At 36.4% G+C, this 22,040-nt stretch overlaps 1 protein-coding gene across 2 annotated transcripts; it reads left to right on the top strand.

Moving 5' to 3' along the window:
- The first annotated feature begins 31 nt into the window (after positions 1 to 31).
- Positions 32 to 21,610, top strand: LOC139953795 (uncharacterized). 2 transcript variants are annotated; one of them, XM_071953477.1, is made up of 4 exons: positions 32 to 181; positions 1,816 to 1,920; positions 5,813 to 6,061; positions 14,930 to 21,610. In XM_071953477.1, exons 2-4 carry the CDS (start codon positions 1,873 to 1,875, stop codon positions 14,975 to 14,977), a joined length of 345 nt encoding a protein of 114 aa, XP_071809578.1. In that variant the 5' UTR covers positions 32 to 181; positions 1,816 to 1,872; the 3' UTR covers positions 14,978 to 21,610. The 2 variants fall into 2 exon arrangements, with proteins under 2 accessions (XP_071809578.1, XP_071809499.1); XM_071953398.1 differs by having other exon boundaries at positions 1,717 to 1,920.
- Positions 21,611 to 22,040: the final 430 nt, after the last annotated feature.

The following is a 22,040-nucleotide window of genomic DNA, read 5'->3' as shown; positions in this document are numbered from 1 at the left end:
ACATCAATTTTAGATCGTCTGCTGCGTTATTGCTCTTCCTCTTCTTCTCTCTCAGCTCTACTCTCTGCATGAACATTAATTCGATACTGTGTGGATAAACTCGCAGGGAACGAAGGATCATACTGGCACTTCCACTGCTGGATTTTAACGAAATCTTATTATTTTTCTGGAAAGATAAGTGGTAAGTATGCTTAATTTGTGTATTTGACAGTGTAATAAATTGTAAGGAACGCCATGATCCGTGCTCATTGCATTGTGCAGTATTTATGCCACAAAAAAAAATCATATCTTAATTTACTAGTCTTGACTGCTGAACAGTGACAGGGAAATCATCATGAATGACTGCAAAGCAGACGTTTATTGCACCATGGAGATAGCACAGTCAAAATGGAAGTTAATGGCACCCATGAAGCAAAATAATGGAACATTTGATTTGATACTAAAAACTGCAACCAGGCCATTAATTTACTAACTAAAAACTAACTTACTAACTAACTAACTAACTAACTAACTGCTAACTAAAAACACAGTTGCCCATCTTCGAAGTCGTTCCAGACTGATCCTATTCTATTGAATCAAGCATGTTATTTTCCTGTCTCTGTTAAACTTACAGTTTACATAATACTTTCAAGCCTACATCAGTTGAATTTCTTCGCTTTGCTTTGTGTGTAGCCCAACTTTGACTCGCCACATGTTAGTTATTTAAAGTGGGGCTACTCTGAGACAAGATAGTCGAGTGCAATAAAAAATTTAGGGCAATTTCCTCCGTGTTTTAATAATATTGTATGAAGTAAGTCTAGTCATGCTAGTGGATTGGTCTACTAAAAACGGAGCGCTAGCAACAAGATTCGTAAAAATTGTGCTCTCATTACATTTTAAGACCGTTTACTAAATTCTTTTGCTATACTTGAGTTAGAACCTGCAGAGGTTTCCACAAATTAATATTCCTTTTTAATTTATTTAAACCTTATCATTCTTACACTCGGTAAAATTACTGGACCCTTTCCACCCTAAATATCCTAGCTACATGTAGTTCTATTGATTTGGGTAATGAATAAAAGTGTTTTTGATGTTTGTCCACCGTTGAAGTCGCAGCATTTACAAAATCTTAGTCGCAAAGACTTGTGATTCAGTTGTAAAAGTCAAAGAACATTTGATTATTCCAAGAACTACATGTTGAAGTTACGCTTATCATTGGAACCAAGTGTAATTCCAGGAATAGTGCTTTTGCACATTATAGTTCTCGATGACACCTCAGAGGTATGGACAATTCTCTGTGCACACTTATTTCCCTTACATAAATGGATTCGACCATCCCCTGCTGATGCGGTTGACTTTTGATGCCGTTGGTTCCGCCACAGAGTGCAAGTAAATTGCAGTTCAATCTGAGGGTGGTCACAGTTGATGATTATTACACAAGCCCAGGGCCTAGAGTTCCACACCAAGTTTTCTTTGATCAGTCTGACAACTAGTGTACACAATACAATGTGTGGATTGGGTTTTCAGTCCCTACTTGACTGTCTGGACGTGGATTTTCCCTGGAACAATTCTTTGGGGTTTTCCTCCCACATCTAAGACCAAAATTTCTTCAATGTCTTCTCTCATCTCATTTGGCTCAAATAAGAGCATCGTGAGAATCCAAATCAATGTAGAACTGCACATTAATATTTATAACTAACCATTTGTTCTGTGATGTTTGTTTGTTTTTTCCCCCAGTCCCCCGATCAGTACTAACCAAGGAATTTGTAGAGGAAAGATCGTTAAAAAATCAGAGCCAGACATACTGATTTTCAAACGTTTTGTTCTGAATTCTAGTGGACACTGTCGTGCAAATGACAGTCTTTCAGCTTAACGAGGGGCTTTGCATCAAGCATGATTGACTTGAAAGCTAAAGCTGCACAAAACGCTAAAACTAAAGAGGTGAGTGCCGTGTCTGGTGAAGTTTTATTATTCATTGTGTACAGTAGGTAACTTAAGCCATTTGTGATCTTTATTTGAATAATGTGTGGTACAATGGCTTGCTTAGTCACAATTTACAATTTAATTCAGTAGACTATAGAGGCAGTTGCTAATTGCAAATGTTTCGGGGCGAGCCTTTGCACGGCAACCTCCAAATGAGCAAACCCTGGTACCATTGTGCGACATCTCTTATGTAACTGCGAAAAAGCTTGCCCCATGTCATGTGACATAGCAACTTTCTTGATAAAAACTTGGTAACTTGTGGTCAAGAACGTCATTGTACCAGACAATATTCAAATCTAGCACACAAATGTGTTATTGATTGAAGCATCTTATAGGTGTGTTCAATAGTGGTAGAAAAATGTTGAACAACCATGGATACAAAGTTTCGTTAAATTGGGAAATGATGCAAATTTGGGTTTATGATTGTTTTTCTCTGCATCGGATTGTAATCAAAGATTCTCCCTCCTTCAGACAAATTCCTTCTCCGTCATTAGCCTTCTCCCCGTTAACCATTTGTGTTGATCGGTTGACCCGATCCTAACATTAGTGACTGACTACTAACAGTGGCACATTTGTATAGCTAGAAATACCGTAAATCAATATGAAAAATACACATTGGCAAAGACTTCCTCAGTAGCCCATTTTCCAGTCAAACTCATAATGCTTTCATTTTAAAACAGGTACAGTACACAGTACAAAAACATTGGAACAAATTATCAATTGATTATTATTTGTTTGCATATTCACCCAGTCTTTGGGAATCTTTCCTAAATCCACTGAAATCTATCAGAATCCAACAACACTTAATATGGCACCTGAACAACGCTCAAATCTGCTGTAATCAACTGTTAGATCTTGATGGATTTGGCCTAGTGACATTGTTGTTCATCTGATTTTTTGAGGGCCACGGAATTGTTAGATACCAATATTTGCCCATGTGAGTCTTTTTATCAAATGAAGGCAGTTGGGCTACACAGACAGACCTGACTTGTATTACAAATGACTTAAAATGTGCCTCAAGCTTGTATGCAAGGTTGATGGCTGTGTAGAGCGTACCAATTTCCAAGCTCAATCCACTTTCCATCACAAACAAGCCAGGGATTGTGGCTTTTATTTCCCTTTCCTGTGCTATACAGTGGTCTGCCCCCTCATCAAGAATCAAAGTTTTGTCCTATTGTGCAGAACTTTCTTTTAAAACCTGATTTTAAACCAGGTCTCTCACTGAGTATTCAAATGCATTGTGTCCCCCCCCCCAGTATCTTCCTTGGAAACCCTATTGAAAACCACTGAGCCACTACCTTCATGACACAATACCAGTTTGTATGGTAGAGGTCACACCCTCATGCTCGCAGTACACTGAATGTCTCTAGCTTTACATCATGTGCCAACCATCGCCATTCTGTAGTTTAACAACATAGTCAAAAGTTAGCAGAGTCCACTAAAGAACCCTTTATGACAGCATCAGTATAACAATTTGTAGGTAAGCGCCCAATTTTATCAAAACAGGGCTTGCCCTAAACCATCGATCCGGTGTACAGGTGTCTTACTTTAAACTGCTGTGGCCTACTACTTCTAACCCTACTAACCTGTAGCGTGGAGGTACCTCCATGTCTGTAATAAACAACACTTCTTAACTTGTCATGTGGGCTACTAAAAACTGTGCAACCTTCACTACTTGTTTGTTATGCTCATACCGTGTATCTTCCTTGACAATAACAGAATGAATAATGAATTTTTAAAATGTTAATTTGGGTTTGGGTGTGTGATTATCTTCACTGGACCATTTAACAGGTTGTTATTGCGGATAACTTTCCGCATGGCGCCACCACTTTTTCACTCATTTTTAGAAAAAGGGATATATCAATCAGGTAAATAAGTTCCTATATTATTTCATATCAAATGAAAAAGTGGTGGCGCCATACGGAAACTTTTCCGTTATTGCATTACATTTATCAGAAAGGTATATATTTGACATAAAAATATAGTTTTAACTTCCTGGGGGCAAATATTAATGCATGAAGTATACCCTAGCCCCATAACCTAAAAACGCAAAGCCCGAAAGTGAAGCTGGCAGATACCTCTGTTTAAAACCATTAAAGAGGTTACGTACAAGTGCTTTCCAGATAAAGTATTCCCTTGCGAAGCAAAATACTATATTTACATGTAATGTACCAGGACTACCAGTTGCTACAAAAAACATCATCTTTTAGTTCTTCTCGATATTAGCATTCAGTTTGCACAAAATGCGGTTGATATCTAAACATTTTGCTATGCAAAATTGCTGACGATTTTTTTTTTTTTTTTTTAATTTATTGCACAATCTTGAGCCTTCCATTTGAGTTTTGCATTGCCACTAAAATTATTTCACAGTCTACTGCATTTCCGCGCACCATCCACTGCCAAGGATGTCCTCTTAAAAAAACACCAATCAATGTCAGACATGACATTTAAATAATCTGAAGTTCACACACAGTTTCTCAGCGTTTTGTATGATAACTCAACATCAATATGTTGCATTTTCTTTTGTAGGGAGGGATGTACCTCTTTGGTGTACCCATACCCATCACCCAAAACCGGGGGAAGACAGGTGATAGTGCACAATGAGAAGGTTCACTCCATCCACTTTATTTTGAAAAAAATGGGTTATAATATTTCATTCACCAATTTTTAAATGGATGGTTAATTTCCAGAGAAGAACTGTTTCTGTCGATAAGAAAAAGATGTAGGCCTACCTCATGTACTTTTGTATGTATTGTTACAAAATTGATTGAGACACATATTATTTGCAATTTATGGAAGACAACAATTCAATGCAGAATTTGTCCCATCCTTGGGAGCATTTTCTACATCTTCTGGCATCGTCATATATGTTGTATGATACATATTTAACATGTTTAAGAGCGCTGTATTTCCCTGCCAGTGGAAAAGCCAGAGTCACCATTCATGGCTGCCTTGGGCAGATCAAAACAGGTGTTCAGTGCGTATGCTTCATTGCTTGACTTTCGGAAATGAACATGCGTTACAGCTCTATCTGTGTCATTGAGAATTATACAAAGAAGACTTCACTACCAATGCAGCGCTGCAGCCTTATATGCGAACACAAAATTAGGCTAAATTTCATCAATATAGGTTACTAAGAGTATGGTAGACGAGGCCACTTCCAAGAAAAACATTAATAAAATTACATACCAAATGTAGGCATATTATGGGAAGAAAACAGTGGGGTGTCTAAAGAACCAAGCATTAAAGGACCAACAAAGTAATACAAATAAAAGGTGATTGCTATTTGCTTTTTAAACAACACGCTCTGATAACCACTTGTGATATACACGCTAGGGTTAGGGATAGGGTTAAGGTTATGGAAAATATATAATTCTGGAGGGCAGAACATACATGAAGGGGTGTCGGAACACAGGGGCTGAACCCAAACAAACAACACCCCCAGTGAACAATGACAAATAAAGACAAAGAAATAAACATCCCACGCATCCATTGTTGACAGATACACAAAGTGCCTGATGAACTGTCAGACAGACAATGGGACAAACAAACAGACAACACCACACCCTATTTTTAAACCAGATCCTACAGTAGACTAAATATGCATACGAAATGTCAGTAAATTAAACAATAACAAATAATGGGGACGTACACACCTTTATAAAAAAAGAGCATCATTAAGAAATCACCCAACAAGAGGCGATCACTCTTTGTTCTTGGAATTTAAAACATTCTCCTGTTTGGATACTAGTCAATGATGTTTTAACGTGCGGCCCGTGAACTCCTTGTTTCATTTTCAATCAAATTATCACTTGCAATAACATCTCACTTCTCGAACTCTTTGATTCAGGTAAACGCAAACAACCACACTTCTGTGAATAACAACAACCGTAGCAACGGGACCAAGCCAGCCACGACTGCCAATATGGCCAATTCCGTCAAGACCAACAAGAAGTGGATACGGCTAGCCACAGTGTTCGCTTACGTACTTTCCGTCTCGCTGGTAGCCATTGTGCTGGCAATCTACTATAGCTTCTTTTGGGTACAGAACATGGCAAATACGACGATTGCACCCAGTACAGTGACATCAACGGGAACGGTAAGTAATTTCAATCACCAAAATCTTAAAGACTGTGTATATCTATTTTTTTTTAATGTTTATAATAAATTGAATTAAATTGAATTGAATATGTCCAATCTTGAATTCTAGTACATAAAATTAATCTTCCTGACTGCTGAGGTGTATAAGTACATGGCCCAATTGTTATGGTTCTGCTTACTGCAGATTTCTGTGCTTATGGTCCATAGAATTATGCTGGCGATATAAGCAAAGAAATTCACGGTAAGCAGAGCCATGAGTTGCCACCCAGTACATGTACAGTGAATCATGAAGGTCTAAGTGTCGCTTTTGTACAACACTGTGTACATTTTTTACCAGCTTTAAAAATGTAAGAGCAAGTCCAGAATCTCATTTTCTACTGTGTGTTTCTTTATTTGCTGACCTCTTATTATAACAACGTTCCTGTTACATATATGAAGAGGTAATTTAGATAGTCCCAACAACCTTGTTATAATGAGAGTGGCCAAATACATGTTTAATAGCAACAAAGAGCAAAGAGGATCGAATTTGTAATAAGATTGCTCTTGCGGTCTTCTCTTCATTTATTATGTGTGAAGTACATCTAGTGCTCTATGGTCAATGGTGCACTCTGTAAGAAAACCATTAATTTAATGGGAATTATATGCAACGATGACATCGTGGAATTGTAGAAAAATACATTTAAAAAACTCCTAAACCCCACTAGGCCTTTTTGCCTTCTGGTGATCTCAATCCTCCAATATCCTCCTCTTATACAATTAACAAGATAAAAACATCAAAGTCTAAGAAGACATAAATTAAACCGTAGTTACAAGATGGAAAATAACCAGAAAAAAATGTAAAAGAACAACAAAAAGGAAATTATACACACAATTTGCACATTAAGCAATTGGTATGTTGGCCTACAGCCCTCATCCAGTCTTTCTGAATACTTCATTTCGATAAAACAGGATATGAGACAGATTTTGGAGGGTAAGGGATATTATAAATTTTGATGTTTTCCTACATGCTGTAATAGCCTAGTGTGCTCGTATTTGCAATTAATTGATCATCAACTGCTAGTTTTAATGGACAATGTACAAAATCTGTGTACACCAAGATGTGAACTCTATGAGAATGCAAAATCTACAAAGAAATAATTGCCAAATTAGTATATTTTTAAATGCCAAAGATGACAATGCAGCTTGTTAAGCAAAGTTTTTCTATAAATCGTTTGTTTAAAGTTATTTTATTTAGTTGAACACTTAAGGTGGAAGAGTTATAAACATTACAACATACAAGTTTTGCCAAAAATACAAAATTTCAGTAAATAATTTCTTGACATTGGAATATTAAAAGAGAAAGTGTTTCAACTACATTTAAATGTATCATGATTGACTGAAAAGTGTAGCTGAACCGCGGCAGTGAACCACCGTGTTTCAACTGATGAATCCTAATGATGGACCAAAGACAGTTATCTTCGTACGCTTAATATTGATTCAATGGGAGGAGCAGTTTCCACTGTCTGGTTTCTGAGTAGATTCTTATGTTCTCTGATGGCTATAAGGCAATCAAGACAAGTGGTTCTGGGAATGCATGGACCTCATTCCCTTCTAGCGTAGCGGTAGTTTGGTTGAGTTGATTCAAGTGCCAGAAGGAACAAAAAAAAGGGCAGCAGATATTTCTGATGTTGTTGTCTATTAATATACACACATCCAATGGGATTGTTCTACACTGGTTCGATTTGCGTATTACCAAAGGCATCTCCTATAAATGATGTTCACGTAACGCACTACATGTATACAATGGGTAGGCACGCTTTTAAAAAGTGTCAAAATAAATGGCACAAACCCCATGTACTGGACATCCATGCAATGTGTTTAAAATGGCAAATAATGAATTGGTCTAGGCTTGGACTCCAAGCTCCCGCCTGAGCTCTGGCTATGGCCTCCGTCATCAATTTTGGAGCCATGTGCAATTTTTATGGTGTTTTCAACATCAAACAGAGCCTGAAGTTGGAGCCTTTGTAGCCGAGGTTTGGGAAAACAAGACTACAGTAGGGTGCAGTTTCACAGGGTGAAACTATCTAAAGGCATGTTTCAGTGGATGGTGGATTATCCATTTAACTCTGGCCTCAGGTTTGTCAACTGAATCCAGCCATGGAATTGTGACAAAAGACTGCATAACGGATGGATAGATTTGGGTTATTTAACTAACAGTGTAAGAAGACTCATTTACCTCAGGATTGACTTTCTGTTTAAAAGCAGGACAGGCAATAAAATACCTCATTCTTGTTTTTGTTAACGGAAGGGTGATGCCATTCTTGGGGCTGTCTTGTTTGTGTTTATTTGTGCAATGAATTCTGAAAGTATACACACAACTGTGATAACATTTTACAAAGCCATATACTTGCACCATATCGAAGCAATTGTCGTCTGCCATCCATTGCATTGTAAATGTATGGTTCACTTGGCTTTGCTTCCTATTTTGAATAGTTCTTATGCACAGCTGAATATTGTGTGACCAATGTATTGTATTGTACAAGTGTATTGTGTATTGTACACTAAATGTACACTGTTCAGTAATAAACTACAACTCTTTTTTTCAATCTGATGATCAATTAGACACTTTATTGAGGCACTGAACAGAAACATCAAAATGGAGCAGGTTATTGTACAAAAGCATGTACATCTAAACCACTTGGCCATTGCCAGTGTCAAAATGTGCATCAACATTTATTGACAGTCAGTTGAGTTACTGGTATAGACCTACATTACTGTAGTGATGCCAGAAATCCTGGTAACGATTGCATGTACTACCAGTAGCATTTTGAAATTCAAGGTTGGACAGTTTTTGTGTCAAGGAGATGCAGCTTACATGCACTTGTCTCATAATGATAATGATAATAATAATAATAAGACTTGAAATGTGCACGTATCCACCCTGCTGGGTGTTCAAGGCGCAGATGATGATAATGATATTGGTGTTTAAAGGTGGTCCAATAATTAGAAAGATATTCGTGCCAACCATCTACCACACGGGATCGATAAGGGTCAAGGGTGTGTCCAGTAGGGAGAGCCTGGGTTTGAGCCCTAGACCTTTAAGGCTTTTTTGCAGTTTATTTTGGGGGTGAAAATTTTATCAATAATGTTTTTTTTTAAATAAAGTTGCACGTTGGCACAACCCACAAAGCTGTTGTTACATTTTCACTACAATTGCAGTACACGTGAACTCCTTAAAAAAAAGTAATTTTGAAAACTGGGGAAATTGACTTGGTTGAAAAAAGAAGAATATAACTAGAGGGTGAGTGGGACTTTTCTTTGTCCGACCTCGAAACTTAAAGAATCATTTACATGCAAGACTGACTTGCATTCAGTTGCATTGAAGTCTCAATGTGGTTCACCCTCATCATTAATTATTCAGTACACATATCTTACAAGATGTACCTATGCTGTACAAATCTAATAATTTTAATGAGAAAGCGTTAGTTGTTCCATGATGTTACATGTAGTAATTTTCATTACAATTGGTAATTTCTCAGTATTACGCATTATTTGTAAAAAATATATAAATTATGATTCTATATCTGTTTGATGTGTGGCACTTAAACAGGTATCAGCTGTTGCACATACTACAATGTATGTACAAAACATGCACTACAATGGTACATCTTGTAAGCTAATGGATTTGATTCCACTATATGTAATAAAGCATCTACAGGTTCATAGGATACCTTATCTTCCATGCTTAAAACCTGGGAAATATTTAATTATTTGTCTGGCTGACGCTCATTCAATACGCTGTAATATTGTCGCTTATATTGCTCTCTGCATCCCGAGTACTGTGCATAGTACAGCTACAGGACATTCCGTTTAATTATGACAATCATGACACTAGACTGTTGATAATTATTTCTGTAAGGGCTGATAGGTTCGTGCTGTGTTCATCTGAGGTAATATCTGTTAAAATTCGGAGAGAGTATTGCTAGAATAAAGAATTCTATCCATCAAGTGGTGTTTTCTTCTTGATGGTGACAGTGAGAGTTGGTCATCAGTGGTGAAAAAAAACCTTGACTTTATCTTTGGCCACACACTCTACATGTATGTGTTGTCATTGCAGTTCCAGAATGAAGGCATATTTGCAGTCAGACTTGTGTGTTACTTGTACAAGTGTCTACTGTTTCTTCCTCCATGCGAGTCTGGCTGACATGTCCTGGCTCAATTTCACAAAGCACTTCGACAGTGTCTGAATTTGTGGCTACGGCTATGTAGCTAACTGTATGTTAAAGGCACTGGACACTATTGAGAATATTTTACTTAAAATAATTTTCAGCATAAAAATACTTGGGAACGAGCAATGGAGAGCTGCTGATAGTACAAGACATTGTGAGAAATGGCTCCCTCTGAAGTAACACAGTTTTAGAGATAAAAGTAATTTCTCACTCAAATATGAAAAAAAACGAAGGAATGATGCCTTTTTTAGGCATCTGCTGAAATCACACAAATTTGTGATATAAGGGTGTTTTTTCTTTCATTATTCTCTTGCAACTTTGATGAACAACTGAGTCAAAATTTTCGCTATGTTGGGATACATATTGGAGAATATACTGGTCTTTGACAGTTACCAAAGGTATCCAAGTGTAGAACGCCCTAAAAAACACCCTTAGCAACAGCTGTAGCTGTATAACCACCTATCCGGAAACGGCGTAAGATTCTTTGTAAGATGAGTAGCCAGTATGGTATTACCAGAAGTAATTTGTATTGTGGCCTCACGCTTTGCTGGCTTTAAAGATTGATTTGCAGCAAGGATCAATCTTAGCTCTTTGTGAAAATCAAGCCCCGAGGACATGAACAACATTAAAACGCAAATGGTATATTTTTGTTAGTCATTAGTTCCAGGAATTTGCCCACGGATGCCATTTCTTTTTTTAGCTGGAGGGTTCTTTTTTGACTGAGCTTTTTACAACCCACATCTAATCAATCAAGTGTTTACTCTTCACCTGATGTGTTTCTAAACCTCCCACTTACTGAACCATACACAAATGCCTCCACTACTTGGAAGAAAAAATAAAATAAAAATGGAAGGTTGTATACATGTGTTAGCATGCATGGTTCATGTTAATGTTTATTCCTAAACCATCCACCCAATTGCACCATTACCCATACACAATTTTCAGTATTTGAAAAGTTGAATACAGGTGGCCTAATCAAGCATGGCTCATGGCTGTATTTATAATTTATTTCATTTCATTTCATTTCATTTTATTTGCCAGCAAACATGAAAAAACACAAACATGAAAAAAAAATTAAAAAATATATATTTATATATTTATACACCTTGTACACTTGAAATTGATACGGTACGTGCACATTCTCAAATATGCACACCTACGTGTAGTATGCATCCCTGTGGAGACTACAGTACCATTGTTCTTGTCTTTGTCCCTGTACAAAAAATCCTCTCTTAGACTTTATACACAACAATTTCTGGTGGAGCATTGCTGCCATTAGAATTTCCATACTGAGACCTTTTGTTTCCCTTTTCTGTTTTGCCTCATCTTCTATTGGTGAGTACAAGAGTGCCCTGCCCTACATTCTTTAGGGCATCTACCTAAAGCCCGGTTCATACTTCCTGCAAATGCGAATGCGATGCAAATTTGACGTCACAACTCTGCCTTCGCTGCCTTCGCTGCGATATTCGCCTGCAACTCAACCCACTGCGAATTTCGTTGCGAATTTGTGACGTCAACGCATTCACAGGAAGTATGAACCGGGCTGAACACGGTTAATGAATCATACACTGCTGTTTTGTGTAGTGAAATTAACCACAAAATATTCATAGTGGTGTGTACCCATGAAAACAAAGTCCCTGTTTGCGATCACCGCTGTCACATTGCGGTGGGATCGCAAGCCACAAAATGTTCACTCTTTCGACATTGCTGACTTTGCACTTCAGTAAAGTCATTACAGTTGGAGAAGAAGTGTTTTTTCTTTTTGACATCTGTGTCTAACACGTCAACATTACAAAACATCTGAAATAACTCTAAAGAGTTACACATATCATCATAAAAAATATACATATTACTATCATTTCTATAATTAAAGCGTACCAGCATATGCTAATTATTTGCGTAAATTAATTTGCATCTGATATTCTTTCAAGGTCAGAAGAGGTATGCAGATTTTTAACAATTATCTTTCTGGTTCCTGAAAAAAGCCATTAGGTGTAATTTACCAAAAGAATTCATTTCTAAATGCCCTAAATACTCGTCAAAACTATCGCCACTGAAAAATCAGCCAACTGCATTGTGAATTCTTATTATCTCAGTAAAATGCAGCGAAGAATCAATGAAACAGAATTTTACTCTTTAATTCAGGGTGAACTACATCAAGATGTACACCACTAATAAAAACATCTTAAAACAAAATGGTGCCATTTGTCATAAACTTGTCACAAATTGTTATCTTTCATAATCCTTGAAGTACTTGTACATTAGTATGCATAATACATGTGTGTACTTTCTGTCATTTACAACATGTAGTAAGTGCTTAGCCTGTGTGTGTGAACATGTAATAAATTTTCCTGACACTTGTCATGGCCATTTTATAATGGTAGTGACGTACATGTACCTTATAACGTCTTTGCAGTGAAAATGTACTCTGTTTTTTTTTCTTCACACGTGTGCAAGTGCAAGGCAATCAATTTGAAAGATCAGTTTTTCCCTCCCTTCAGTACACACACATTCTATGGTGATGGAACGAAAAAGATCAGCCAAAAGTGTATCGTATACTGTAAATTTATCAGATTTTCACTGTATCTTATAAATACATGTATCACATGGTATTGTTAAGGGCAGGTAACAAGGTCTTAGCAAGATTTGAATACATTTAATGGGCCAACCAAACAACTTGGGTCTTGGTACATGTACAAAATTTTCGTAATGTCACCATACTCACTGAGCTTCCATTTTAAGCATTAAGTGCAGAGTGCTTTTTCAACATTGAGGCATGACAAAGAACAAATGATCATGACGGAGAAGATATTAATAATTTAAAATTGGTAGAATTAAAGCTAAAAACATATTAATGATGTGTGAAAAGATGGATAATGTTTTTGTAATTGTGAGCAAACTGAAAAATGATAACAAAACCATGAAGGTGTACATGTAATTATATTGTATAATTCACTGTCACGTTACTTACAATGAAGTGAAATAGGCTTTGACATCATCAATTACCATAGTAACATGTACTTAAGGTGAATCCTGTACATGTGTGAGCTTTCTGTACTGTTAAACCTATACGCATGCGGCTATATTTGTAGGCCTGAGGGTTGGCGGATAATGTCATAAAATATCCATTACAAATATACATGTACTGTGCTATTAATTTGCTTATTACAAGTATTGCACTATCGTGTGTGTTCCTGCGCCATGTTCATCCTCTTCGGTGCGGATCGTTCCCCATTAATTGTGCAACAGACGGGTTCCATGAAAGAAACACTGACAGACTTTGTACATCGGTTTCAATATCATTGTTAGAAATACTACATTACTTGTAATCATACAAGTAGCTGGACATTATGATTTGAAGAAGAATTGATTTCAAATATACACCAGCTGGTTATAATGAGACAGTTAGCCTTACATCAGTTATTGACCCCTGAATGATTTAAAAGCTGCAGGCAACATTGGTCATATTGTCAATCTACATTTTGTTGAGCATACGTGTAATAGCAAACCTGTTCAAGTTTAAAAGCGCAATCTGTCAGTGGAGTCACATGAAATTTGTGAAAAACCCAGGCCCAGAATTGTATGGAAGCCACCAACACCATGGTCTACAATGTATGTTACCCTGATCTGGGCCTTGCTTGGTGCCCCTTCAAAAAAATTTCCATGGCCTTTTTTTAGCTGTTCAATTTCCAACGAAAGTGCCATTTTCAAACATTCCAGCCTGAAAACCCCATCACTGTTCGTAAACATTGGATTTTGGACTCGCTAGCTCAAAACTATTTGGTGTACTCATTTCTTAAAAGCTTTAGCATTTCATTCTGGCAAAACATTTGATGTGAAGTTTTCCACCAGTAGTGCAGTTAGCCAGTTTAGTTTTCCATTATACCCTCCAGTATAAAACGTTTTAAGATTCTGAGCGTCTCCCCCGAAGGTTTATTCGCTTCAAGTTAAAGTCTTGAGAATGTAGTTTAAAATGTACTTCCCCAGAGTCTTCCGCCGATAAGTGGCGAATGTCCGGCTGAATTTCCTGTTGATTTTCTCACTTGTTAGATCCCAATTGTAATGTGTTCGGAGATCCAGTCACATCCACTTGAGATACCCACTGTAACTTACGATCCAAATTCTTTGTGACAATCCATGTGCTGGAATGTTTTTTTTTTTTAAATAACCTGAGAATTCATCCATTGCAGTCCACTTACTTTTCTCTTAAAAAACATCGGATGAGAGAAAAAAAAATCCCCGCTATTTTGATCTTCTCTTAACAGAAATTTGCGTATGTATGACTTCCTCGTAAAAATTCCTCGTAAAAAAAAAAAAATCAAGCCATGTAAAACTGTACAATGAATTTGTAGCTTCTTTCCCATTTGTTGGTAGTCCATGTTCACTGGCACACATTTCAGAATTTTGTAACGAAACGGCTTGGTATTCGAAACAGAAAGTATGCTCTCTTTTTTATTATACAAATTTTTTAATTGTCATTGGTTAAAAAATGTTTGAACAAAACAAATATTAGGAATATATTTATTGCGGCCTAATTGTTACACAATATTTACAAAATGACACAGCATCTACAATGTATTGAAAAGCAGAGGGGACAAATTACATTCTTCACTGCTCAGCTAAATTGGTAATCTGATTGTCTTTTTTTTTGCCCACAGGTTCAACCTGCTGGGACTAACACCCCGTCTTATGGTCCTACGACCTAGCCTTGCATCATGGAATGCAGTTTAATCAAGTCTCTACCTAAAACTATTTTGGAACGCTGAGCACAGCACAGACATGCCGACAGATACGGTGAGGAACAGGGAGAGATGTCAAAAGACAGACAACAATATGCAAGATAAATTTGAATTGGTATGGAGAGACGAAAATAACCAAAAACTATGGCGGCGACGTCTGTGGCAGTGTGTGTACCACCCGTGTCCGGATGAAATGTATGACACGAGTATGTTTACGCTGCAAGTGGACAAACCTTGTGCAGTTCGTTTAAGATGGTATTGCATAGTTCATGTTTTGTGACTTCGACCAATCTCTGTGTAGACACCTCTGGGAAATACAACATATGAAGCCGTCAAACAAAATGCACCAAGATTAATTTTTTATAGGGTGAAGAAGGGAGCTTGGATGGCACCAGTTTAATGCCACTTTGTACTTCTTAGTACGCTGTCCTAAAATTTGAACCATTTGTGAGGCACTTTTTCTTGATTATTTATAACAAAACGTAAAAAAAAATTAAAAAGAAGAAAATTAACAAGTAAATAATATTAAGAGGTTGAATTGTATTATCAGCCATATAGACATGAAAACTATGCCTTTCAAAGTACACTTTTAAACAAGTATCTCCCGCTTTATTCAATGTATCCAATTGTTTAAAATGTTCAATATATATTTTGCACAAATTTACTGACTAATAGCACCGGTTTAACCCGAGGGGCAAATGTAGTTGTGGCAAAGCTGAAAAATCACCTTTTATACAAATTAATTTGATGAGCAAAAATTGGCAGGAAATCAGGGCCCAATTTCTTAGAGCCGATTAAAGCACAAAAAGTGCTGAAGTACAATAACACTAATGATAATAATAATAATAATAGTAAAAATTTATATAGCGCCATATCCATCGAAAAACAATGCTCCATGGCGCTAATACAGAGAAACATTTAAAATATAGATAATCAGCAAAAACAACAAGATATAAAAAATAAGTTTAAAATCAGCAACAACAAAAAATCAAGCGAATAATGACAAGCAATTAAAGAAGTTAACAATGCTTGACAGGATAAGGTTACCAGCCAAACTATCATGTCACAAGTACAATTTGTGACTGGTTTCCTGCTCATTTCTGCTTAAAGACACTGGACACTATTGGTAATTGTCAAAGACCAGTCTTCTCACTTGGTGTATCTCAACGTATGCATAAAATAACAAACCTGTGAAAATTTGAGCTCAATCGGTTATCGAAGTTGCCAGATAATAATAAAAGAAAAAAACACCCTTGTCACACGGAGTTGTGTGCTTTCAGATGCTTGACGTCAAATTCGTGGAAAATTACTTCTTTCACGAAAACTACTCCATTTCAGAGGGAGCCGTTTCTCACAATGTTTTATACTACCAACCATTGAGAGTCCCCATTACTCGTTACCAAGTAAGGTTTTATGCTAATAATTATAATGAGTAAATACCAATAGTGTCCACTGCCTTAAAACACAAGCATACATAATATATAATAATAAGTAATCCCAAATCAATCTTAATTCTGTTGATTAACAATCTTGCACCAAGTGAAACTATCAGGGCCCAATTTCATAGAGCTGCTAAGCACAAAAATTTGCTGAGCATGAAATTTCTTCCTTGATAAAAACAGGATTACCAACAAATTTCCATTTGTTGCATATTGCCTGTTTACTTGTATTCGGCTGTTGTTTGCTTATCCTCAAAATCACATGGAAATTTGGTTGGTAATCCTGTTTTTATCAAGGAAGAAATGTCATGCTAAGCAAATTTTTGTGCTTAGCAGCTCTATGAAATTGGGCCTTGACAGCACACCAACAAAGTGAAGGCACTTGACATTATGTTTACTACCTCCACACGGTGCTTTTACCAATGTTGAATAATATCCTTTTTTAAGCACACTATAAAAAAGGAATTTCCACAGAGTGTACATTTATGTAACACAGAACTGTGTGAGCCTAGCAAATATATTCATGTGGGAGGCAATTAGGAGCATTAATTATCATCTCTATGTAGAACTAAACAATACTATATCTAGCTGTCTTTATTAAACAATCTTGTGGTCGATATTTTGTGAGGATCTTCATTTTTGGCTCTTTACACAAGAGCGATTGCAAAGGTTTTTCCTGCTCATGCTGTGAGATTCGGTCACATATGGCCCTGAGATATCCAACATGAAAGTCACGCAAAACACATTAATAATATTAGCAAGGTCATCCTGCGGGGAAGTTCAGGCAGCAATTCGTTCAAGATGATTGTTGTCATATTGAAAGGGAGGGGGGAAAAAGACGTGCGTGTGTGGAATGTGGCTTCAACGCCATATGGACATCCGCAACGGTAACTGACCACCGGTGACCAACGGCTTCCGCGCCGTAGAGTCTGAGGGAAACGGAGCGTGGCCACAACTTGATAACGTCACTTCAAGCAAGACGGACAAGCGTACGTGGTTACCCAGCTGGCAGTATTGCAAACGTTTACATAAATAGCTCCGTGTTTGATTGAACCGACGTTTTGTTCTGCCTACATGTACATCTGAAATGAGTCACCATAATGTCTAAACAACCCTCCCGGTTGCCATAGTAATAGGCTGTCAGGAAAATCAATATATTGCCATTTATGTTACAAGGTAGAGGTTAGCCCCTGGAGAATGTTTTGTGGTTACACGTGCTTTGTATTAACATAGGTGAGAAGGGACAATAATATTTCTCTGTGGCAAACGCACAAAAGACACTAAAATATAAATAATTTCACCACATAAGAATCTGAATTTTAAGATGATACAAATCCTGCTCTTGAGACTTTGATGATATGCAGATATATTTTTTTCTTTCAATATTTTAGAAAGGATTCTTGAGAAGGGTCTGTGGGTTTTAAGAATCGTTTACTCCCCTCATTAGATACCATCGCTTGGTCCAAAACCACCTTCTTCTGGCTGTGCAATTACGAGGACAAAAAAATAGGAACCTTTTGTGCCTATCATGTAAAATAATTTGCATGTATAATCTGTAATATATTAACATATAATATTTGATAACATTGTATATAAATATGTGCTTTAATTATCTCATGCACTTGCAGTTTACATTACAAGAGTGGGCTCGTGTAGTTTATAATTAAAAACTTGTAACTGCGTATAAATATTAATATTTTCTTAACACTACAGGTGTCCTCACGGTGTATTGACTTGCTGTATTAAACTCACCTCATGTAGGGTGGAGAGTTCAAGCACAGTCGATTTGTCTATGGTACTATATTTTTTAAACTCAAAACATGTACACGTATACATTTTTATAGGATTAAGTTATTTCAGTCTAGTGTTAAATATCGTTATTGAAACATAAATATCTGAGTGTTGAGGTTTAAGGCACTCTTCAAGTTCATGTTGTTGATGTGAGATGTTAATTGTTGGATTGATGTATTGTCATTTTTTTAATGTCATGTACATGTTATCTCTTATAACAATCTATATTTGAGTTAGACTTGAATGTCTGGTACAATGATGACATGCTTATATTCACAAGTTGTGGGTGAAACTTGAATTCCTTAGACGATAGCGCTTTGAGACTTAATGTATTTTTTCGCTATCTAAAAACTGCTCATTATTATTATTATTATTAGCAACATAATAAGCTCTCTGAAGCTTGCCCGATTCATGAGACAGCTTTAGTCTGAGGAATTCAAATTTAAGCGGTAACCAGACATTTTTTATAGAAGTGAAAATCTAACTTGCAAATGGCTTATTGCAGTTACTGTGTAGAATATTGGGAAATTTAACCCCCAAATGAGCTATTTTTGTGGTCATTTCAAACAAAATATCGAGACATGCTTCATAAATAACCAAAAAATATTTGTGTCAATCTTAAGAAAAATCTTAAATCTGTAATAACTTTGTATGTGGTATTATTTCTGGGTTATTTTTAATTGTTATGATAAACGTACGTATTATTTGGTGTCCATTATTGGTAAAGATTGTGCAGCTTTGCGTGGTAATCTATAGACCTTGTATGCAAATGGCGTCATTTGAGTCTGGTTTCCTGGTTCTGAAAGGGTCTAAGAAACCATGGATCTGTCGTGGAGACTTTATCAAAGATGTACACTTTTTATCAAAATTGCTTCTTTCAAGCGATTGAGTCGTGTTAGAGTTCTTTCAGATCTTGTTCATTGGCTTAGTATTTATTATTTTATTTGTTTAATAATGCAATTTATTTCCTGGAAGTGCACTAATATTTGTGGTGAATAGAGTTTCTTTATTTTTTTGCAAGGGTTATCTTATAAGAAAATTATTATAGTTTAAAGTTGTTGAGACATATTTGTAGAATACCTTTTTGAAATACTCACATCCCTCAAGTTTATAACAACTTTGTTAAAGAAAGTATATTATGGCAAAATACACACTAGATTTGAATGGACACATTAGTACGTTGTTCTTGACTAAATGTATGCCAACAAAAAACAGTTTAAATTATTTTCAATATATCATCTTGTATAACAGCTGTTCTTTACTGTCATATTTTTATTTTTGGATTGTACATTGTTTTGTCTTGAAACAAATTTGTTCACCTCTTGTCTGTGTAGTTTGATTCGTGATGGAATTTCAAGTTTTAACATTTTGCCATATCTGACAATTCATCATGCATGTAGTATGACACTGGCTGATTTGAATATGGTGTCAACATGTCCAAGATGAAATCATAAGTAAGAAATCTCTTTTGTGAGTATGTGGTGGCTCAGAGAATAGCCGGTTTCTGTTGAAATCGTGTGGATGTGGACATGTGGACATGTGGATGTGGACATGTGGATGTCGACAGGTTGCAATCGCTTCATGTTTCATCTACATTAATAACAGTGTGTGAAACAATGAGTTGTACTGTGCCAACCACATTAGAGAAATGGCACTTGTACCACCTTTGTGTATCATGTTCGCTTGCCAAGTGTCTAATGGAAAAAAAAATGAAAATTTAACAACTGAATTTATAAAGGGACAGGTGGCAAAGTTTTGGAAAATTTCATTGATACTTGTGAGCTTTTCTTATTTTGAGGTGAAAGAAGGCTGAGTGATAAACATGCTGTTGATTTGTGACATCGCTGTACAAGTTCTATATTGCCTATATAGTTCAACTGAAATCCCAAGTTTTTTGTTTAGTTGGAAATAACAGTATCATTTCCTGATTGGCAACTGTTGTGCAGATGAATTTGCTTTGAGAATAAACAAACCAATCGATCACAGATGTTTGGTACTATTTTTTTTGAGGATTGATGACACAAATCACTTTTTACTGTAAGTTTTTTTTCTTCACATTTTTGTTTCATATTGTCCATAATACGCAGGGATGTCTGTTGTCTGTATCTGTAGTTGTGTTTCATATTTATGTATTTATTTGGTTTAAAGAATAATAATATTAACAAAAATAGTAATAACTTGGTTTGATGAAAATAATTCAGTTCCTTGATTCTGTTCCCAAGAATTCTCTCTTCAACTACAGCTTTTACTATTCCCTCACATTCTGACTCTTTGGTGACTTTTCAAAAGGTACTACTTGTTAGAGGTACTATTTATAAAAAAGTAAAACTTTTACAAATTACTCACCTTAAAATTATCTCCTATGTACTTTGTTATAACTTATCAGTGTGTATTCCTATATAACACCATACTGTACTGTAAAGATTTTACAAGTTTAAGAGACATAATTGTTGACAGCTCCTAAGCACATTCGTTTTTGATGGATGAATGTAAAGACATACTCAGAGAATCTCATAAGTCGGGTTTTTGTTGATGTTTTGTTCCCCTATAAAACAAGCACACCTTTGTAATACATGGTACCGTGGTTTACTTTGGAATGATACTATTATTAATTGAAGACATGCAAGGTATTTACACACATAGTAAATATTAATGTGCATTGTACATTCTACATGTTCTAGCAATTTACTATTTTGTTTCCTTAGCAGAAAACTTTGCTTTTTCAACGTTGCTCTTTTTCAATATACAAGAGGTGCATTTATCGTTTGGCCTTGGCCCATATTATGATAAAATCCTGTAAGTGCCAGTGGTCAGTTACTTAAGCACTCCCGAAGTGCTTCATGCTCTGTATTGCACTCATTGCGTAGATTGGTTCATGAAGATCTCCATGATGGTATATGGTCATCTTAATCAGACTCCCTATAAGACACAGATAACTTCGATTTTTAAAAAATATATATAAAGGGACCAAAAAATAACAAAAACAAGATGGCCGAACCATGATGAATGTCAAGTGTATGTTTCTTATTGACTAAGTGCAACGTATGCATTCAGGTACCAGTGTCATAATAGAAGCTTAGTGCAGCATTCTGCACTGTTCATTGATAGAGTAATGGCCGCTTCTTGCATTAGTGATTATGTACATGAAGTGCTCATGCCTTAAAGAAGATGTTACACATGCTTTGTACCACCAGCATGTCACTGCATGCATGCTTTTAGAAGCCTCTGCCCAATATAATGGCTCTGCTTACCATGGATTTTTGCTTATGGGTAGAATCTTGTACTGCAAGGCACACAATTCTGTTGTAAGCAGGAGTAATGAAATTGCGCCGTACTACCTTTATCATTACCATTTGTGACTAATTATAAATGATTGGTTAAAAACCAACACAAAAGCATGAACAGAACTACGGGGCAAAGCATTGCATTGCTTCTTGTCATATTATTCCTCACGCTGTATGACTTACAGACAATACAATTTCAAATCCCCTCTCTCTCTCTCTCTCTTTCTCTCAACCTCTCCCAAAGGAAACTCAAACTACGCAATGATCCAATTGATAGTGTGACTACAGAAAGATGTTTTAATAACCTGACAGACGTACATATTTCATGATCACCGGGCCACTGGGAAACCACATGTCAGTTGAATGTACATGTAGCTGTATTTCCCCTGCCAGGGTCTTTGCTCCGCAGACCGGCAGAGTTGGTTTTTTAATCAAACATTGTTAGAAACTCTCCTGAGTATCTAACATGTATTTTTGATTAATATAAAGTCTGTTAAGGGTGTCTACACCATTGAT

This window comes from Asterias amurensis, chromosome 1, assembly GCF_032118995.1.
Source record: "Asterias amurensis chromosome 1, ASM3211899v1".
Lineage (NCBI taxonomy): Eukaryota > Metazoa > Echinodermata > Asteroidea > Forcipulatida > Asteriidae > Asterias > Asterias amurensis.
This window is presented reverse-complemented; position numbering and strand designations above follow the sequence as displayed.